General features: G+C 55.1%; 1 protein-coding gene and 1 non-coding gene across 5 annotated transcripts in view; both read left to right on the top strand.

The window, feature by feature from the left end:
- Positions 1 to 2891: 2891 nt before the first annotated feature.
- The window catches only part of AGAP3 (ArfGAP with GTPase domain, ankyrin repeat and PH domain 3), a 59699-nt gene continuing 40586 nt past the window's right edge, over positions 2892 to 22004 (top strand). Inside the window, exon 1 of one of the 4 annotated variants that reach the window (XM_036864214.1) lies at positions 2892 to 3266. In XM_036864214.1, the coding sequence (XP_036720109.1) occupies positions 2939 to 3266 (328 nt within the window). In that variant the 5' untranslated portion in view covers positions 2892 to 2938. The remainder of the gene's footprint in view (positions 3267 to 22004) is intronic. The other 3 variants (XM_036864216.1, XM_036864218.1, XM_036864217.1) reach the window with 3 other exon arrangements.
- TRNAR-CCG lies at positions 20123 to 20195 on the top strand. The gene has a single exon. It is a non-coding gene; the product is annotated as a tRNA-Arg (tRNA).

Here is a 22004-nt window from a genome sequence, read left to right as displayed (position 1 = left end):
GCGGACCCACGTGCGGGGCTCGGCTGCCTGGTCTCAGTGCCCGAAAATCGCTGAGGGGCTGGTGGGGGCGTGTTTGGGGGTTGTGCTAGCCCGCAGAGGTTTGGGCGGCAGCAGCATCCTCCCCCTTCCCCTCGGGCAGCGAGGGCATGTATCACTCCAGAAACCAACGTCAGCTGGAGCGTGTCAGAGCACCGGTGTTTCGAGATGCAGCCTTTGGGGAGCTCAGGTGGTCACTACCCCGGCCTACTCTTACGTCAGAGTGGACGCTGGAAGGCATCCTGGACCCTCCAAATTGACTCTTCAGCCCAGAGCCCAGTATCCATGGGCTGCCCCACCAGGCTGGCTGAGGATATCCATCTTAAGGAATGGCCACCGCGGCTTGGGCTGCCTTATTTACCTGGTCCCCTTCTCCACTTTGCCCCTGTAAGACTGTGCAAGAAGCATGGACTTTGGAACCTGGCACAAATGCTGATCCCTTATCCCGTGCTTATCAACTATATGACCTTGTGTGCGTTATTGAATCTCTTTGAATCTAAATTTCTTCGTTCTTAAAACATACCTCATAAGACAATTGTAAGGAAAAAATTAGGTGTTTTATTAAACAAGTGTGAAAACTATGTAGGGGATCTGTCACACAGTAGATATTTGTTCACTTGATATTAGAACACTTCCTCCACCCAAATCTGGGCTCAGAAATTAGGTCCTTAGAGTATTGCTGTATAAGGAACGTTGAGCCTCAGCCTGGCCCGGGCCAGTTAATTTCCATGGGTTTTCCCTCCTTCCTCTGGGCTCCTATAGCCACAGAGAGGCACAGAGATCTTACATCCTAGATTGTATAGACCAGTCTTGATTAAAAGTAATGCACCCTAGTGTTCTGATAGCAAATGCTTACTTGTGGGAGCAAGCACTCCAAATGTTGCCTTGGGACAGTCAGTTTAGATTTATAACATACAGAACTAACTTATTTCCAGTTCCTTCCTGCCCACTTATTCATTTATTCTAGAAATATTTTAAAAATGTATACTATGTGCTGGGCACTGGGTGAGATGCTGGGAGTACAGTGAATCAGACTCTATCCCTGCCCTCACGTGGCTCATATACTAATACAGGAGACAAGTAGCCCACCAGTGCTAAAACAGGTATGTGCTGGCTGCCAGGGCGACATTTTTGAGGGACTCTTTACCCTCAACAGCTCTACTGGGAGGTACCTGGTACAACTTCTTGCTGTCAATTCTAATTAAGCTTCTAAAAGATATGTTAGATATTGCTCTTAGACTTACAGAACATAGGGTAGGTGATTTGTTCAACTACTATATTTTGCAAATGAAGCCCAGAGAGGGTGCAAGACATTCTTAAGGTCAAGCAGGTAGGTAGAACCCACATCCCTCAGGAGCTTGGGAGGCCCCCGGTGTTGATTAGCTCGCACCAGCTTCTTTGGAAGGTACAAGAAACTTAGGAATGGTGACTAGGTTGGTACTGGGGTAGAGTTGTGTAGGTAGCTGAATGGCGGGCAACTTTTTGCTGGGAAAAGACCCAGCTTGGCCTGGGAAGTGGAAGGATATGTAAAAAGGATGACTGTGCCAGAGGACAGCGGGGTGTAGCCCTGGCAGGCTGATCGGCTGGGACCAGTGCTCTGCAAATGCCACCTCTTACGGGGTTTAGGAAAGTTGGGGGGGGGGTGGCTAGCAGAACTGCAAACAGCTTTAGCAATGGGGATGCAGAGGAACTAGGACGTTGAGGGAACTCCCTGGCCCCATGAGTGGACAGGAACACAGTATAGACAAGGCAGAGAGGACAAAGAAAATTGAGACAGTCATGTGGACTCCGGTGAGTGTCTTGAATGGGGTGAGTGGGAAATAAGGCATAATATTTGATTCCTTTCTCTTCTTCCTTCCCCCTTTCAGTGGGGTCCAGCTGTGTTCACTGGTCCTCTCCCAGTCCGGCAGTGGGCGGCTTTTAGGAGAGGCTGGAAGATAAGAGTGGGGACGTTGTTGTTTAAAGTGTCATTTCCAAGGGCCCCGCAGATGAAGCTCTCCTCAGGAAGAACTGGAAATAGAATCCGGGAATCCAGATTTCCAGCCTATGTGCTGCAGTCGGCAATGGAGAGTCCAGGCAGGGCCTGAGAGAGAACCCTGGGTCGGCGTGGTCTCTAGGGTTGACCTCAGGGCCCTGGGACAGGGGAGCCTGTGCCGCACTGAAGGCAGGGCGATGTAAGGGAGGCGCAACTGGGCCTGGCCTGGCAACCCTCCTCGGCCAATCAGCCGCGTTCATCAGTACCCTCGGGCGTAGGGCACTGTGCGGGCACTGCCCAGAGATCGGACACCCCACCCAGACCAGCGCAAGGAGGCGAAAGCGACAGCCGGGGCCGGGAGGGGGGCAGGGCAGCTGTCCTCTCGAAGCGAGTGGCCCTCGCGGCGGGTGTAGGTGGGGGCTGGAGAAGAGGCGGAAGGGCCGAAGCTGGGTGGGAGGGGCCCGGCCGCTGGGGCTGGAGCGCGCGGCTCGGGGGTGGAGGCTGCAGAGCCAGCGAGCGAGCGAGGGGCGGGGGCGGTGGGGCCCGCGCGCAGGAGGGGCGGGGGCGGGGGCGGCGGGGAGGGGGGCTCGGGCTGCGTGTGCTGGAGCCGGCGGGGGCGGCGGTGCGTGCGCATGACGCGGGGGGAGGGCCCGGGCCGCGCGCTCCCGGTCCCGTTGTTGTTGCCGCTGGAGGCTGCTCCCAGGCAGCGGGATCGCGGCGCCGGGAAGCGCCCGGCAGCGGTGGCCACAGCGTGCGCGGCGGCGCCTCCCGGCCTCGGCCCCCGGCCCCCGGCCCCATGCACTAGCCCCGCGCCGCCGGCTCCGTAGTCCCGGCCCCGCCAGCCCCGCGAGCCCGCCCGCCCGCCGCCGCCGCCGCGCCGCCCAGGGACCCGGCCGGGCCCGCCTCGGGCCCCGCGGCTCCGGAGCCATGAACTTCCAGGCGGGCGGGGGGCAGAGCCCGCAGCAGCAGCCGAGCCTGGCGGCGCCGGGGGGCGGCGGCGGCGGCGGCGGCGCGGGGGGCGGCGGTCAGTTCGGCGGCGCAGGGCCGGGGGCCGGGGGCGGCGGCGTCCCCTCGCAGCAGCTGGCCGGCGGGCCTCCCCAGCAGTTCGCGCTCTCCAACTCGGCGGCCATCCGGGCCGAGATCCAGCGCTTCGAGTCCGTGCATCCCAATATCTACGCCATCTACGACCTGATCGAGCGCATCGAGGACCTGGCGCTGCAGAACCAGATCCGGGAGCACGTCATTTCCATCGAGGGTGAGCTGAGCCGGGGGCTGCGGGAGCTGGGGCGCGGTGGCCTCTCCGGCGCCGGCCGGGGGCTTTGCTGGCCCGTTCCGGCCACGCTCTCGCCGTTGGGGGTCCTCTCGCGCCTGAGGTCGGGGCCACGCGGTTTGCTGATCGCTGGCGCTGCATAGCCGGCGGCCGGGCTTCGCCATTTCTCGTCCGGGGACACTTTGGGGCTGGGGGCAGGTCCCGTGCCAGGGGACAGGTTTTCTGATCTTAATGCTCCAGGGCGTGAGGGTGGTGTCGCTCCGGGGACGGGTGCGCTCGGAGCCGCAGAGGTTCCGGGGTCCAGGGGCCAGGTCTGGTCAGGCATGGCCGGGGAGGGTGGGCGCGGCGGAGGGCCTCGGCGGGCCGGGAGGTGGGGCCGCTGCCGGAGAGGCGTCTCAGCCGCTGTCCCGGCCCTGCCCGCGGTGGAGCGGTGGATCGGAGCCTCCCGTTAGTGGATGGCAGCATTCCCGGGCCCAGCGCCCGCGGGCCCCGGAGGGTGGCGCTCGCCGAGGCTCGCTCTTCCGACGCACACCCTCCACGCTGCCGCGGCCCGGCGGGCGCGGGCCAGGCCTGGCGCGGGGCTTGGGCGCCGGGGCCGCGTGGGAAGCCCCGGCCGGGCCAGTGGCGCCTTCGCTGGGTCCCTCGCGCGCCGGACACCCGCCGCTGCTCTCCAGGGAGCCCCTCGAGAAGCGGGCTCGGGGCTGGTGGGAGCTGACCGACCTCCAGGGACACAGCGCCAGGCGTCGGGGACTAGAACGCCGGCCACTGAGCTGCCCAGCGCTTCTTTCTCTAGGCTCTCGGGCCCTGGACCTCGGCTACTGAGGGGCAGAGGAAGTGGGTGCACGCCGCTGGCAGATGTACCACGACCCCGGGTGTGGTGGGGACGGGCAGCACCGGCAGGCACCCCAGCGGCGTGGTGACCTTTGAACGCATGTGGGGCAGATGGGCCTGGTCCTGGGCCATCTGCTTCCTCCTCCGGCTCTATTTGCAGGGGGACGCCCACCAGCAGGTGGTGGGTTCGGAAATGCAGGCAGAGTGCAAGGCCTTTCGCTGATGACTTGGAGTTGTGGGCAGGGCCCTGTCCAGTACTTGGGCCTCACAGTTAGGGCCGCACTCCCATCTTTCTCTCATTGTGTGAGGCTCTTGGGGGGGGGATCCTTCACCTGAACACCCCGTTTCTGCTTTCAGAGGTCCCCATGGCTGAGGAAGGCATAGTTGGTCTTTTGGGGGTAGGGGACCCCATTTAGAGCTGGGGTTCTGCTCTTGTAGCATTCCCGTCTGCCTTCTTTCTGTCCTTTTCCCAGCTCTCTCGCATCGTATCTCTTTCCTCTCAAGGCTGAGTTCACTGTGAACTAATTAGGTGACAGAAAAAAACTCATTAGCATGGATCTGAGTAAATGGCCTGAATCATCGGTGTGGCTGGGGACCAGGAGATGGCATTTGTGTGAGCCAGGGGCCCCAAAGAGAGGAGATGACCAATATTTCCTCCTAGATCTGAAGGGGTTGGGGGGGGGGTGAGAAATGCCATTCCCTGCAGCTTCCCTGTTTCCCCGGAGGAAGTAAGTCCCTGATCAGCACCAAGATGCCTCCCCCACCCCTCACAGCCCCTTTTGGAGGGGGTGGGACAGCCCCAGGAGGGGTGAAGAATGGCGTCCAGAGCAGGGAGAGGCAGGACTGGGCTGGATTCCACATCTGACTCCCGCTTCCTTAACAGTACCCCCGCCTCCCCGAGCTCAGGAGGTCTCTGGCCCGGCATCTTCCGTGATGTGAAGGCCGGAGTTCCTGGGACACACTTGGGTTTTCACCCCCATCTTGAATTCAACATGATAGGCGGAATTTCCCCTCTTAGATCCCTCCCCCGTGACCAACTTCCCCATTGCGGTTTGGAAGTACCCCACATTCTGTCTGCTTAGCCTGGAAGCTTGGTATCACCATTGCGGATCCTGGGACCCAATGTTTCATTGTCACCAGGGCCCAGCTGCTCCTCACACATCCGTTCCCAGCTCTCCTGGTCCCTACTTCCCTGCTCTTTCTTGGCCAGGCCTCCCACCTCTTTCTTCCTTCTCCCCTTTTTCTTCCCAGCCTCTCTCTTGGAACCCATCTTTATTACCCACCGCACCCTTGCTTTCCCACTCCTGTCGCCCCAGCTTTTCTGCTGTAGGCAGGCATCAAAAAAAAAAAAAAAAAACCCCAGAAAACTCCTCCAATTTCTGCCGTATATCCTTCCTCTCCCCATCTGCCAAACCATATTGCCGCTGTCCTGCAAAGCAGCGTCGGCACCTTCTTTCTCAGTGGAGGGAGGGCAGCAGCTTCTCTGGCGGGCGTTTCCCTGCTCGCTCTCTGAGCCTGACCGAGGCCCCTGCCAGGGCCCAGCGGACCTGGGTCGAGACTGTTATATAAACACGTTCATCGCCTGGGAGGCTGATCCTGTGTTTACTAGGGGTGAGCCTCTTACGGGGAAGGGATGACATTTTCCTAGTGTGTAAGAAGCCTCACTCAGTAATACTTTAGTGAAGGGTGCATTTGAGCCCTGAAGGTGACTGCGGAGATGCGGTCAGGATGCGTTTGGGACTGAGGAAGCGTGGTGGCACCTTGCCCTCCTGTATTCTCTCTGCTTCTCTCAGCCCCTCTCACCCCGTGGCCAGGGCAGGAAGAAGCAGAGGAACTTTGAGCTTTCCTGTGTTTCAGGACAGGATCTGGAGGGAGGGAGTTCCTTTTCCCACCAAAGGCCAAGGAAAGAGCAAACCTGTCCACCCTTCGTTCTTAAGGAGCAGCGGAATGTCACCAGTAGCTGGGATGGAGGGATAGACAGGCCACTGCGTGCGGAGCCTTTGAGCCACTCTCACCTCCCTGGTGGGGACACCGAGACTCAGAGAAGAGAGGGACCTGCAGGGAGGGGCGCTCCCGGGGCTTGCTCGGGTGTCCTGGCTGTGTCCTAGAAAGAGGACACGAAGGAACCAGGCCTTGCTCCAGATGGGGGACAGTCTGGGCACGTGGAACACAGGGATGCTGGGCCAGTGAGCCGGAAGCCAGGATGAGGTGTTGGGAGAAGCAGCCCTTGGGGTCCCAGCAGGTGGCCTGGAAAGGCAGGCTTGTCCCTGAGTAGATGTGAACCTGGGGAGGTCTGCCCGAGGGGAGGCCCGCATGGAGGGCCTGGAAGCGGACTGTGGCCCCGGGAGGCTACTGCTGTGGCAGGAACCCGGCTTTGTCAACTGGGTGACTTGTTCCCGTGGCCCTTGGTTTTCCCCCAGGGGTTTTTAAGCAGTGAAATTCCTTGGACGGGCCAGCGCCCCAGCTGGCCTGTTCCGCCCTCACTCACAGAGGCACGGTCTGCCTGCCTCTGTGGGCTCCGCTGAAAGGACTCAGGTGAAAAGAGGTGCGGGTTTTCCTGTCTGGTTCGAAATTAGGCTAAAGAGAGAAGGGGGCCCGGAGCTGTGGGCGGGGCGGTCAGAGGGCACAGCCTCAGCATCTGCATCCTTCCCTGCAGGCCTGCCCAGGGCTCTAGAGTTTGTCCCCTGTTTTGTCTGTGTGCTGTGGCTAGATCCCAGCAACAGCGCTCTGAGGCAGAGAGAAGAATTGTGTACGTTTCGGAGACAGAGAAGGCCTCTCCTGAGCTGATTCCCTTCTGCCTGCTCCTTGGGGTGGGCATTCCCCAACCTGCTGGTAATCCTCACCTGTGGGACTTGCTCAAGTACGCATTTCTGAGGCTCCCTCCAAGGGATTTGATTCTGTGGGTTTGGGATGGGGGCCCAGGGATCTGCGTTTGTAACTTCCCCGGCCCATTCTGGTAATTAGCTGGTTTGGGGGATGAGTGCCTGGTGGGGGACTGGTTATTTAGGACTTTGCACAAAAGAGCTCTAGGAATTCTGAAAAAGAGGCTATCGGTGTGGGTGCCAGTGGCCTGGGAAAGCCGCATTTGTTCCAGATACATTTATTTAGCTCCTACTGTGTGGTCCAGTTGCATCTAGCACAGTGGAGAGCGGGAGGGGAGCGAAGGGGCTGAGCCAGCCCTCTGGACCCTGAAGGTGAATGGATCAGCCTGTAGGAGGTGCCAGAGGGGGAATTGGGAGTGGCAGGAATAAAGGCCGGGTTTTAAGAAAAGCAGGACGAAGATGAGAGACTAGGGAAGCCTTGTCAAGACCCCAAGCCCGCAGGAACTTGGGCAGCCTCGAGATGCAGCCTCCCCGCCCCCCATTCAGGCCTCCTTCACTGCGCTCCAGCTCTCTGCCAGGTGGAAGGCACCGTATAGATAAGACGGTCCTTGCTCCGAAACACCCTGTGGCTGGCACATACCCTAACTTTCCTCTACCACTTATTTCTTTAACTGAATGTGTGTGCCAGGCGCAGGGTCTGAGAGATGCTCCGTGCAGAGGGAACAGGTTGGCAAAGGCGGCAAGGGTCGGGGTTCAAGGAACAGCAGGCTGGTCTGCGCGCCTGGAGCACTGAGTCCAGGGGGGACAGGCAGGAGGACCCCGGTTCGGGAGTTCTGAATGCTTTATCCTGTATTAATTCATTTACACCTCACCTTGTTCCAGGAGACCGTACGAGGTGACGCTTAAGCCTGCAGGAGATGGGCTGTCACGGGAGGGTCGAAGCAGGAGCCAACCGGCAGGTCGTATTTGAGAGCGGGTTGCATTTGAGAACTTACTCTCTGTGCAGTGCCCGCTGGATCAGAGGGAGCGGGGCCGCAGGGAGAGCAGGCAGGAGAGGTGGATTAATCAGCTTTTAGTGCCCACGCCGTACATTTGACTGTGAGCCCTCCCTAGCAGCTGTCAGAGGGCCTCTGGCCTCAGAACCTCAGGAGTGGAGGGGGAAGGAGGCCCTAGCCTGGGGGAGGCAGACCCGGGGGCCCTGAGAACTCCTGTGTCCCCGCTCAGCATCACCTGAACACCCACTCAGGACCCTTTGGCTTGCCCCCATTCTCTTTTTAATATGCAGGTAACTCGAGATTAGTTGAACCGGAGAGCATTCCTCCTGAGGCCTAGCCAACTTCCACCGCGCAGGCCAGGGGTGAGGGGCAGCTAATTTTGGCGCATGGAGCTGAGCTGTAGGCTTACGGAAGCGGGAAGGGGAGGTGACCGGGATCTCCTGCTTTGAGGATGGGGACCATGGGCTGTGCAGTGTTCCACCAGTTTACATTCCTCAGCTGCCTGCTGGAGATGGTCTCGAGGCCTCTGCAATCCTTTGCAGTCTTCTCCGGTATGCAGGTATCATCTCCATTTTGCAAATGAGATCTCCTAGGACTGAGATGGAGTCACTTCCCAAGGCCACGCAGGAGCGGCACAGCCAGGGGCTCTGCCTGGTTTTTCATCTCCAGGCCTGGTGCTCTTCCCCTCACACGGATGGGCTGACTGAGCTTTGCTGGGCCAGGCTGGACACCCAGCCAGCCCTTCTGGGTGCCTCTCAGGCAAGGTTTTGACCTCGAGTTGAACTTCTGGAAGCTTTTAGAGTATCACTTAAGGGTGACCCAGAGCTCTTCTTTCCTGCCATAGTTTTCTTCTGAGTGTCTTGAATCCCCAACTGAATGGTGGCTCTTGGAGGGGGGCTCTCCCTTCCATGAGCAGCATGGATGTTGTGTGTGGGAGAAAGATGCTTGATCAAGAAACACTCCAAGATATTTGAACATTTAAAAAATTTAAGTATATGTTTATTTTATTTTTTTTAAATAACTCATTTTTTAAATAATTAATTAATTAATTTTTGGCTACGTTGGGTCTTCGTTGCTGCACGTGGGCTTTCTCTAGTTGCGGCGAGCGGGGGCTACTCTTCGTTCTGGTGCGCGGGCTTCTCATTGCCGTGGCTTCTCTTGTTGCAGAGCACGGGCTCTAGGTGCGCGGACTTCAGTAGTTGTGGCGCGCGGGCTTCAGTAGTTGTGGCGCACGGGCTGTAGAGCGCAGGCTCAGCAGCTGTGGCGCATGGGCTTAGTTGCTCCGCGGCATGTGGGATCTTCCCGGACCAGGGCTCGAACCCGTGTCCCCTGCATTGGCAGGTGGATTCTTAACCACTGTGCCACCAGGGAAGCCCCTAAATATATGTTTAAATGACAAAAATAATGCATGCTGGTTATAACACATTCAACTGTGGAAAGGAAGTCGAAGAAATGTGTGTGCCCCCCACGTCTCCCCGAGGTACCTGCTGTTGTCTGTCTGTCTGACGGGTGTCTTTCCCATCTGCTTTCTCTCCTATATATAGCTACTATCTACTGCTGCATGATTGATGATACTCTTGGCGTTTCACAGCGAAAGTGGGACTTCTGTGGGAAATACTCCACTGGGAGAAGGGAACCAGAGTCACAGTTTCAAAAAAGGCGTCTGCATTAATGCACCCGTCTGGCAGCTCCCTGCGGGGCAGTTGGGATACCTGGGTTCTCATTCCTGTTCTGCCGCCGACTGGCTGTGAGAACTCGGGCAAGTCATAAAGGTGCCCCCAATCCCCCCGGCCTGTTCTCCTAGAACCCAGTTCTGGTTTCATCTGCACAGCTCGCTGTGACCCCACCCTCGAGCATTTGGACCATCTCAGTCTTGGGTCTCTGGTCCAGGGAGGCCAGACTCCGTTCAGTGGGAGGTTCTGAGGCTGCCTTCTTGTGCGCAGCATATGACATGCACTGCCCGGGAGCCCTCCAGGAGCTGGTCATCGCCTCTGTACCTGAGTTTCCTCAGCTGAGAAGGAGGGGTAGTGACAGTGTGATGGGGTGAGGCACGGCAGGTGCTGACAGCGGTGCCTGGCACAGAGTGAGCACCCAGTGGGTGCTCGTGGTGAGCTGAGAGGCCGCGTGCAGTTGACCCAAGTCTCCTGGTACCTAGATCTTTGCACACTTGTCTGATTATTTCCTTTGGACAAATTCCCAAGTGGAAGAAAACAGTGGGGCCGTCAGGCACGCACGACCTTTTGGGGACTTTTCTGTGCGCCACACTGCCCTGCAGGAAGGCCCTTCCCGTTTCCCTGGGCCAGAGACTGCCTGTTCCCTGCCCCCAACCTGTCCACTTGAAAGGTGAAGAGAAATGATGAAATGATTTTTGTTGTTGTTTGATCTTGTGTGTATCTGATTACTAGTGAGAGTCAACATGAAACATAATGTTTTTGGTTGTTGTATTTTGTTGAATTCCCTTCATATCCTTTATTCATCTTCCTCGTGGTTTGTTACGCTTTTTCTTAATAAGTGTAAGATAGTTTTGTTTTTGTTTTTGTTTTTTTTTTGGCTGTGCGGTATGTGGGATCTTAGTTCCCCCACCAGGGATCGAACCCGCACCCCCTACAGTGGAAGCGCAGCGTCTTGACCACTGGACCGCCAGGGAAGCCGCTGTGTAGGACAGTTTTAATCTGCAAACATAGATCAGGCATACATTGCTGTTTGCTGGAGGGGAGCCGCGGTCCTGGTCTCTCTGGCGGCACTCTGGCCCTCCCGGGGCCCTGGGCACCGAGGTGAGTGAGCCCACAGCACATGGTCCCAGAGGGATGTATGTGCCTTTGCTGTTTTCGTGCCTGTTTATAGTGTGTATTTTCTTTCTCTTTCTTGTTTGTCAGCACCCCTCCTTGCCACTGTTGGTGCACCCGCCCACAGCATTTTCTCTTTTGCCTTTTAATTTGATGCTTTGTTGGCTTGTGAACCTGGAGCCCAAGCTGGTAGAGTGGGATTCGAGCCCAGTCGTGGCCTCCCCGTGTGTGTCTGTGGGTCTGTGTGTGCGGCAGGGCTGGGAGGCCGGGAGAGCTGGCCCCCACTCGGGGCTCCTGCTCTGCTCCTGGTGGGAGCTCCCGGCCCCTCCTCTGTGTGTGGTCTCTTCCAGGGAGGGGCAGATGCACTTCCCTGCCCAGAGAACGTTTTTGATTAAACAGGCCCTAGATGAAGGCCCTTTGCTAAGAAGCACTGTGAAGATTTGGTGGCTCTCAGTCCCTCTGAAGCCCCACTCGTCTTGGTTATTGCTTCTAGACTCTTCTAGACTGTTTTAGGTTGGACGATGTGGTAGAATGGAGCCTGGTGTCATTCCTTCTCTGTCACAGTCTGTACAGGGTAGTGGGTACAATCCGGCTCTGGAACCAGGCTGCCTAGATTTACACTTAGTAGTGGTGTAACCTTTCTGTGTCTTGGCTTCCTTGTTGGGCGAGTTCCATAACCTTTCTGTATCTTGGCTTCCTTGTTGCTAATATGAGGTTAACAAGCACCCATCTCATTGTGTAGGTGTGACAATGAAGTATGTTAACGCGTGCAAAGCTTTTAGACCAGCCCCGGCCCCTCGGAAGTGTTCACAGTGGCTCCAGCCTTTGCAGGGCTGCGGAGAGGACTCGGGGAGGGAGGGAGTGTCCCTCATGGCACCTGCAGCGGTGGCTCCCCAGTCATGCTCCCTGAACCCGAGCGGGCGAACGGGAGAACCTGACGGGGCAGAGTTTGGGGTAAGTTGGTTTAGCCTGGCAGGCCCCAGGGAGGGGTGCCAGGTCCAGACTTGTCTGACGTTCCAGCTGATTGGAGCAGACCCTGGACCACAGCTGGTCACAATGAGTGTGTCACACAGGCACCCAGCATTGCTTTCATCTGATTGCTTGCCCGTCGATTAAAGTATTTCCTCTAATTCAGCACCAATTACACGCGAGTCATGTGTAAATTTAAATTTTCAAGTAGCCATGTTAAGAAAGCAAAAAAAAATTATCTTTAATAATGCATTTTATTTAACCCATTGTATCTGAAATATTATCATTTCATTGTGCAATTAACAAATTAATATAAGAGGGCTTCCCTGGTGGTGCAGTGGTTAAGAATCCGCCTGGTTCGAGCCCTGGTCTGGGAAGATCCCACATGCCGCGGAGCAACTAAGCCCGTGCGCCACAACTACTGAGCCTGCACTCTGGAGCCCGCGAGCCACAACTACTGAAGCACACGCGCCTAGAGCCCGTGCTCCACAACAAGAGAAGCCACTGCAATGAGAAGCCCGCGCACCGCAAATGAAGAGTAGCCGCCGCTCACTGCAACTAGAGAAAGCCTGCGCGCAGCAACGAAGACCCAACACAGCCAAAAATAAAAATAAATAAAATAAGTAAATAAATAAATTAATTAATATAACAATTTTTTAAAAAATTAATTTATTTATTTAGTTTTGGCTGTGTTGGGTCTTCGTTTCTGTGCGAGGGCTTTCTCTAGCTGCGGCAAGCGGGGGCCACTCTTCATCGCGGTGCGCGGGCCTCTCACTATCGCGGCCTCTCTTGTTGCGGAGCACAGGCTCCAGACGCGCAGGCTCGGTAGTTGTGGCTCACGGGCCTAGCTGCTCCGCGGCATGTGGGATCTTCCCAGACCAGGGCTCGAACCTGTGTCCCCTGCATTGGCAGGCAGATTCTCAACCACTGCGCCACCAGGGAAGCCCCTGTAACACTTTTTAATGAGACATCTTACATTCTTTTTTCAACTAAGTCTTCAAACTGTGTTTCACCCGCTCAGTGCCTCTCCATTGGGACTGGCCGCATTTCAAGTGCTCAGGAGCCATGCATGGCCAGTGTCTCTGGTATTGGAAGAATAGCTCTAACTTTAGCCTATAAGGTAACAAAAGAATTCCTATTTGTTGGAAAAATTGAATACAGAAGTATATCCTTTTGGATTCATCTTTCTAAAGTATCGTATTAAAATTTTTTAAGTAACGTGCCTTTCATGTATATCCTGCCGTTTTCATTCAGTCATTCAACAAACACTCCTGAGTACCTGCTCAGGCCGTGGTGATGGGTAGCAGATAAATCTATTTAGAAGTGTTACTGAAGTCACAGTAGTTTTTTGTCGCCGTGGATTTTCTTAAAACCCGGAAGCACAACTACTGTTGAGGGGGCTCGGCCCCGAAACGTGTTCCCGTCCAGGGGTTCTCAAGTTTTGGAACCGAGATTCACACAGTTTTGCTCAAGGCGGAAGGTGGGGAGTGAGCCCAGACCCCGCTCTTTTGCAAGAAGCTGGGGGAGAGGGCGCGTGTCTGTTGGGGGGATCACGTCCAGGCTCCTCTTGGTCAGCGTCTTGGTTGAGAATGGGTCGCCCACGGGCCCCAGCGTGGCTCGCGTCACTTGGGTTTGGCGGTTTCATCCCACGTGGCTGCCGCTGTGCCCTACTTACGTCCCCGCCCGCCCCCTCTGCATCACAGCCCGAGGCTAGTCCTGAATTAGGGTGAGGGGAAGGGAGGTGGCAGGGAAAGGCTCTTCCATCTGCTGGGGAGCAAGGGCCAGTGGGCCCGACCGGGAGGGGACGTGCCAGCCGGCGAGCCTGTTGCTGGGCCGAGCTCGTGTGAACAGCGCGGTCCGGGGACTGGCCGCCCTCTGCATATCCTCTGCACGCGTGACGGACTAAAGTGCTGGATTGTGAAGTGCTGACCACTAGGGAATAGGGTGCTGATTACGTAGGCCGGCCAGCCGCGCAGACTGTGAGCCCAGCCCTCGCTCTGCGGACCAGAGAGGGTGGAAGCCGCCTACTAGGGATTCAAGGTCACTGTTGAGCAGCAGGGCGGCTGAGGCCCCGGGCCTTTTCACTTCACGGTGGTTGTCTCCTTCCAGCTCACAGGAGAGGCGGGCCGGGTGATCCTGGCCACGTCCCCCTCAGCCGTGACCCACAGCAGTTGTGCCAGGATGTGTCACCAGCAAAGTCACACCCCATCCTGGTGTCTTAGGCAGAAGCTGTTTTTGTAAGCTTTTTTTTTTTTTTTGCTTTGTGTTTTGTCTTTACGCTGAGTAACGTGTATATAATAGCGGAATGTTCGTAAATGTACACGTGCTCTCTGAAAACACGTGGCACAGGATAAGGCCCCTCTCAGCCAGCAGCCTGGGTTGGCTTCCTTGCTCTGTCTCTCAGTCCACTTCCGGGCCCTGAAATAGGGAGACCTTCCCCCTCCCCCCTCTGCTTGGAGCTGAGATGCTTGTGGGGCCACCCAGAAAGGAGCATCTTGTTGTACTGCATTCACCAACCCCCTCTTGTTAACCTTTGCCCTGGGAGCCAGCAGGGAACCTGCCAATGGGCTGGGCTGGGCAGCTCTCTGCCTTTAGCAGGCCCTTGGTGACTGACATCTTGGATGGGATGTCCTGAGGCCCCTCCAGCCAACCCAGAGAAGACAGCGCCTGTCACCCCGCAGAGCTCTCATTCTCTCCCAGGCTGTCACTCTCTCCGGGGGTGGGGGGTGGGGGGTGGGCAGAGTGGGGGCGGACACGCCATCCTGAAACTGCGTTAACAGGCTCTCACCTCCCTTCCTGGGTGCCCCCCATCCCCTGCTGGCTGTGGTCCTTGGGCCGCGCTTCTCTCAGTGGGCCCTGAGCGCACGGCAGCCCCTCCAGGGCCATCACTGCCCTTTACCTGCGAGAAGAGCTGGGATCTAAACCTGCCTCTCTCCAGCTCCATCACCCACCTTTCCCGTTTGAGGCCCTGGTCTGTTGGGTGTCCCTCCCCAGCCCCTAGTCTCCCCTGGCTTGGTCCCTCATGGGGCCTGGAGCAGTGGGTGCTCTCCCCCCGCTGGGCCCAAGCTGGTGTCGGCCTCATCTGCTGCTTTCCTTCTGGACACTGAGCCGGTGGCCGGTGGGCCTCGGGCCCCCAGCCCAGTACCGGCCTGGCAGGTACCAGTGACCAAGGGCCCTCCCTGCTCTGTACCCAGCCCAGGGGCCCTGGTGGGCCTGGAGGTGGCTCAGGGAGCCCTCGCCTGTATCACACTGCTCCGTCCCCTCCAGGGCCACCGTGCTGCCTGTGGGGCCCCCTCCCAGCCCGCTGGCCCCGAGCAGCCAAGGGCAGGGGCCCTGTGGGCTGTGAGGCCCCTGAGGTGGAGCTTTGCAGCCCCCAGAGCAGGGTGGAGAGGGGGCCGTCTGTGGAGGGGCCTAACTTCTCTCTCTGAGGCCTGTGCCTCCCCGCAGAGTCTGGGCTGCGAGCCTGTGCCTCGCAGGCACTGGCGTGACCAGGAGGAGGGGCGGTGCGTGGAGTTCTCTGCCCTCTTCCTCCAGGGGTCAGAGCTGCCAGGTCCTCGCGAGCAAGGTGTCCTGCTTTCCGGCATGTGCTTCTGACAGGTCGTGACCTGCCTGGGGAGAAAGCTGCCCTGGGTTGCGGCCCCGGGAGGCGGCCATGTTCTGCCCCAACTGTGTGACCCTTGCCTGGCGACAGTGGGTGTGAGGCCAAGGGAGGGCCACCGGCCACCACCTGGGTCTCTCCCGTGGGTGCAGGGGGAACAGGCCCTGTGCAGGTCCAGGGCAGTCAGTTGTGTCCAGGTTGGGGCCACCAATGGCATAGATACGGAGACCCTGACCCAAGTCCAAACAGCTTAACACAGACCCACTGAGGGGGCAGGGTCCCCGGGGGGCACGGGAGAGAGTCCTTCCCCTCTGTCTGCAAGAGAAAATCCGTCCTGGAGAGTGAGGGCTGGGCGGTCCAGGCGGAGGGAGCTGTGTGCAGCCGTGGGGTGGGGGGAGGAGGGGGAGGCCCTTCTGAATTCCGAACTGGGTGCCTTGGGCATTGCCACTGCCTTTCCTTCCAGGGTGCCCCCTGAACTCGATCAAGGGTGACATTGATTTCTGCGGCAAGCGGGGGTACAGGCCCCCGTGCTGCTTGGTGCAGCCCCACTGGGAGTGGGCTGAGTGGGGTGTCCCTTTGCTCCGAGCAGGAGAGGATGGGCTGGGTGATGCTGAGTTGGCACCAAAGAAAAATCATAGTTCCGAAAGAGCGCGCCACACGCCAGGGCCTCGATGGGGTTTCTACCCAGTGACCCAGCGTGGAGGGACGTGGGGGGAGCCCTGTGGCATCCCTGGCTGCTTTGATAGGCACCGCGAGACGCTGTTTTACCAGAGTCGTGATTTTATTATGAAAATTGCTGGCGTAGTGTGTTTTGAAACTATTCAAATGTGCCACCCCACACTCCAGCACTTTGTTTGTGCTGCAGACGTCGCAAGATTGACAGCTTTTGCTTCAGGTGCCAGGGAGCTGCAGGGTTCTGAACTAAGGGTGGCTGCCTCAGATCTGGTATCTCAGAAAGAACTCAAAAGAATAGCTTTCTCTTAGTGCTCCTTATGTGCCAGGCCCTGCCCTCCGTGCTTGCTTGTAATTCTTGAGACATTCCTGGGGTGTTCTCATCCCCATCTTGCAGATGAGGAAACTGACGCACAGAGATGTAAAGGAATTTGCCCAAGGTTGCTCGCCTCACCATGGCAGAGGCAGGACCTGGACCCAGGGAGTCCGTTCTCAGATTCTGTGTTCTGAGCCGGCATGCGCTGCTGCACCATGGAAAAGATAAAGCTCTTAAAAATACAGAAGAAAGTTAAAAGAATATTGTCTGGGGCTTCCCTGGTGGCGCAGTGGTTGAGAATCTGCCTGCCAGTGCAGGAGACACGGGTTCGAGCCCTGGTCTGGGAAGATCCCACATGCCGCGGAGCAACTAGGCCCGTGAGCCACAGTTACTGAGCCTGCGCATCTGGAGCCTGTGCTCCGCAACAAGAGAGGCCGCGACAGTGAGAGGCCTGCGCACCGCGATGAAGAGTGGACCCCGCTTGCCGCAACTAGAGAAAGCCCTCGCACAGAAACGAAGACCCAACACAGCCATAAATAAATAGATAGATAGATAGATAGATAGGCTAGAAAAAAAAAAAAAAAAGAATATTGTCTAATCTTGGGATAAGAGGTATTCTCTTAAGCCAGACAGGAAACCCAGAATTTATAGAGGGAAAGACAGACAGATTTTTCCCCAAGCGTTTTATTTTGAAAAATGACCACCTTGAATGATTCATAGTTAACATTTATCCCATTTGCTTTCCCTCTGTTTCTCACACACACATTTTTTGGTGGAGGTGATGGTCAGTAGTTGTGGGTGCTTCCCCCCAAGCACTCCAGCAGGCATTTCCTACGAACAGACAGTCCTTCTACATAATGTAATACCAGTGTCACACCTAAAAAGATGAGTGAGAACTCTCAACCATCATTGACTAGCTCATCCATAACCAAATGTCCTCAAGTAACCCCCACGTGCTTTATATAATAACCTCTTTGTTTTTCCACATCAGGATGGGATCGGGACGGCACAGGATCCATCGTGATGCTTTTCCCCATCACACAGACTCTTTTTTTTAATATTTAAAAAAAATTTATTGAAGTATAGTTTATTTACAATGTTGTGTTAATTTCTGCTCTGCAGCAAAGTGACTCAGTTATATATAAATATATTCTTTTTCATATTCTTTTCCATTATGGTTTATCACAGGATAATGAATATAGTTCCCTGTGCTTTACAGTAGGCGTTGTTTATCCATCCTATATATAATGGTTTGCATCTACTAATCCCAAACTCCCAATCCTTCCCTCCCCTACCCACACCTCCTTGGCAATCACAAGTCTGTTCTCTGTGTCTGAGTCTGTTTCTGTTTCGTAGATAAGTTTCTTTGTGTCATGTTTTAGATTTCACATATAAGTGATATCATATGGTATTTGTCTTTCTCTTTCTGACTTACTTCACTTAGTATGATAATCTCTAGGTCCATCCATGTTGCTGCCGATGGCATTATTTTATTCTTTTTTTTAATAAATTTATTTATTTAATTTAATTTATTTTTGGCTGCGTTGGGTCTTCGTTGCTGCACGCGGGCTTTCTCTACTTGTGGTGAGCGGGGGCTACTCTTCGTTGTGGTGCGCAGGCTTCTCATTGCGGTGGCTTCTCTTGTTGCAGAGCACGGACTCTAGGCGCGCGGGCTCTAGTAGTTGTGGCACATGGGCTCAGCAGTTGTGGCTCGTGGGCTCTAGAGCACAGGCTCAGCAGCTGTGGCGCACGGGCTTAGTTGCTCCGCAGCATGTGGGATCTTCCTGGACCACGGCTCGAACCAGTGTCCCCTGCATTGGCAGGCAGATTCTTAACCACTGTTCCACCAGGGAAGCCCCTCTTTTTTTTTTTTTTAGTACATCTTTATTGGAGTATAATTGCTTCACAATGCTGTGTTAGTTTCTGTTGTACAACGGAGTGAATCAGCCATATGCATACATATGTCCCCATATCCCCTCCCTCTTGAGCCTCCCTCCCACCCTCCCTATCCCACCCCTCTAGGTCATCGCAAAGCACCAAGCTGATCTCCCTGTGCTATGCAGCTGCTTCCCACTAGCTATTTTACATTTGGTAGCGTATATATGTCACTGCTACTCTCACTTCGCCCCAGCATTCTTTTTTACGGCTGAGTGGTATCCCATTGTATATATATACCACATCTCTATCCATTCATCTGTCGATGGACATTTAGGTTGCTTCCGTGTCTTGGCTATTGTGAATAGTGCTGCTATGAGCATAGGGGTGCATGTGTCTTTTCATATTATAGTTTTGTCTGGGTATGTGCGCAGGAGTGGGATTGCTGGGTCATATGGCGGCTCTATTTTTAGTTTTTTGAGGAGCCTCCATACTGTTGTCCATAGTGGCTGCACCAGTTTACATTCCCACCAACAGTGTTAAGAGTGTTCCCTTTTCTCCACACCCTCTCCAGCATTTATTATTTGTAGACTTCTTTTTTTTTTAACATAAATTTATTTATTTATTTATTTTTGGCTGTGTTGGGTCTTTGTTGCTGCACGCGGGCTTTCTCTAGTTGCAGTGAGTGGGGCCTACTCTTCATTACGGTGTGCAAGCTTCTCATTGCAGTGGCTTCTCTTGTTGCGGAGCACGGGCTCTAGGCACGTGGGCTTCAGTAGTTGTGGCACACAGGCTCAGTAGTTGTGGCACACGGGCTGCTCCGCAGCATGTGGGATCTTCCCGGACCAGGGCTCGAACCCGTATCCCCTGCATTGGCAGGCGGATTCTTTTTTTTTTTTTTTTTTTAATTATTTATCTATTTATTTTTGGCTGTGTTGGGTCTTTGTTGCTGCGCATGGGCTTTCTCTAGTTGCGGAGAGCGGGGGCTACTCTTCGTTGTGGTGCGCGGGCTTCTCATTGCAGTGGCTTCTCTTATTGCAGAGCACGGGCTCTAGGTGAGCAGGCTCAGTAGTTGTGGCTCGCGGGCTTAGTTGCTCCGCGGCATGTGGGATCTTCCCGGACCGGGGCTCAAACCCATGTCCCCTGCCTTGGCAGGCAGATTCTTAACCTCTGTGCCACCAGGGAAGTCCCTGCAGGCGGATTCTTAACCACTGCGCCACCAGGGAAGCCCTGTAGACTTTTTAATGATGGCCATTCTGACCAGTTTATCACACAGACTGTTAAAGAGTCTGGGGCAGTTTTCTTGTAGAAGGTTGCGCTCTGATTCGGGCGCTGTGGCTGCTTGGCATTACTTAACTTGTGCCCGTATCCCGCTTGCTGCCCATGACCTGAAGTGAGCTCAGGGCCTTGATGAGATCCAGGTTAAACCCTTTTGACAGGAATACCTCCTATTGTGTCACATCAGGCCCTGCTGTTAGTGGTGGTATGGACATAATTACCAGATTTCCTAATCCTGAAGGCCCATTGCCTCCCCCTTTGTAATTCATTGGTAATCCGTAGGGTGAGACTTCTGCACCTTGGAAGTAAACTGCTCCCCACAACTTTGAGTCCATGGTTTTCAGTGCCTCAGTGATCGTGCCTGAATCTGTTCTGTTGGGGCTGCCAGGTGGTGATTTTCTCTTCTGGACATTCCTTCCGCAAGTCTTAGCTGGTACTCTTCTGTCAAGAAGGCCGCCCCCGCCCCCTTTGTCTTTTTTTAGTATCACTCTTGTCTTGTGGATTTTTGTTGTGGTTCTTGTTGTTCAGATGTTATAATCAATTACAAAATTAACAGATTTAATTACACTTTTGTAGAACAGAGTAGGAGAATTTGCTTGCCATGTACATATGCCAGATAAATGGTTAAGATGCCTATTATACAAAGAATTCCTCTAAATTGTTAAGAAAAGGATTTTTTAAACCCCAAAGACAGGGACTTCCCTGGTGGTCCAGTGGGTAAGACTCCATGCTCCCGATGCAGAGGGCCCGGGTTCGATCCCTGGTCAGGGAACTAGATCCCGCATGCATGCCGCAACGAAGAGTTAGCATGCTGCAACTGAGAAGTCCGTGTGCCGCAACTAAGACCCGGTGCAGCCAAAAAACAAAACAAAACAAAAAAACCCAAAGACGGGCTTCCCTGGTGGCGCCAGTGGTTGAGAATCTGCCTGCCAATGCAGGGGACACGGGTTCGAGCCCTGGTCTGGGAGGATCCCACATGCCGCGGAGCAACTAAGCCCATGTGCCACAACTACTGAGCCTGCGTGTCTGGAGCCTGTGCTCCGCAACAAGAGAGGCCGCGATAGTGAGAGGCCCGTGCACCGTGATGAAGAGTGGCCCCCGCTCGCCGCAACTAGAGAAAGCCCTCGCACAGAAATGAAGACCCAACACAGCCAAAAATAAATAAATAAATAAATAAATTAAAAAAAAAAAAAACTCAAAGACAAGTGGACAAAGAATAGGACCAGGCAGACAGTTCAGAGAAGAGGAAATAGAAATTGTTGATGACCGTGAAAAGATGCTTAGCCTCAGAGTCATCAGGGAAACACAGATCTGAAGAGCAAGGTACTGGGTTCCTCGTTCAGTAGCAGAAAGTGAGCTGATGACTCTTGATGCTGGTGAGAGTGGCGCAGTGGGTGTTCTCATATGTTGCTGGTGGGGGAATGGGGGGGCAGTGAATTGCTGCCTCCTGTTTGGAAAAGTAATCAGGCATTATCCATGAACATGAAAAATTCATATTTTTCTTTGAACCCAACTTTTCTACTTTGGGGCATGTAACCTGTGGAAAGAAAACACATAGGTGGGACTTCCCTGGTGGCGCAGTGGTTAAGAATCCGCCTGCCAATGCAGGGGACATGGGTTCGAGCCCTGGTCCAGGAAGGTCCCACATGCCGCAGAGCAACTAAGCCCGTGCGCCATAACTACTGAGCCTGCGCTCTAGAGTCTGAGAGCCACAATTACTGAAGCCTGCGCCCCTAGAGCCCGTGCTCCGCAACAAGAGAAGCCGCCAAAATGAGAAGCCCGCGCATAGCAACGAAGACCCAACGCAGCCAAAAATAAATAAATAAATTTATAAAAAAAGAAAAGAAAGAAAACACATAGGTACACAGGTGTTGATTACATTACAGCCTTGCTTGTAGAGGTTTAAAGAAAAAAAAGGAAGCAACCGGAATGGCCCTCAGTAGGGGAACGGCTGGTTGATGGATGGGTGAGGCCCGTACCCAGGGGCTGGGGACGCCTGCCAGCGTACTGTGTAAGCAGCTGCTCCTTGCTCCCAGGCCGGGCATTGTGGTGAAATGCTAAGTCCAAGTCCTAGCATTGGGGCTCTGGGGACGGGAGGGGACACTCATTCTGGAAGCTTCCATGTGAAGGAAAGGAAAGGGGGCAGAGGATCAAGAGCAGCTTTCCCAGCGTGTTGTGAATGTGCTTTTATACTGTAAAATATAATTCTAAAAAGAAGGGCAAAGTGCATGTTTATTAGACTAGTCCCAGCCCGCTTTCTTCTTTTGTGTCCCACGCAGAGCTGGAGTTGGAAAGCTTTCGTGAGCCCCAGTCAGGCTGTGTGGTGACCCAGAGCCGCTGCAGGTGTGGAGGCTCGGGGGCCTTTGGGGGCCGAGGGTTCAGCCGGGAGAGCACAAACCCACGCGTTTTTCTGGCGAGCCATTTCTTCCCTCACCCAGCCCTCATCCCTAGGTGAAACGCTTCTGTTTCTTCTGTTTTCTTTGTAGTGTATTCTCTACAAACATTTTAGGAAACAGGGTGAAATGTACATTTTGCAGAAAAATAGAAAGAGGCAGAAAAAAATCACTGCAGGTCCTAACCG

The sequence above is a fragment of the Balaenoptera musculus genome, chromosome 9 (assembly GCF_009873245.2).
Source record: "Balaenoptera musculus isolate JJ_BM4_2016_0621 chromosome 9, mBalMus1.pri.v3, whole genome shotgun sequence".
Lineage (NCBI taxonomy): Eukaryota > Metazoa > Chordata > Mammalia > Artiodactyla > Balaenopteridae > Balaenoptera > Balaenoptera musculus.
This window is presented reverse-complemented; position numbering and strand designations above follow the sequence as displayed.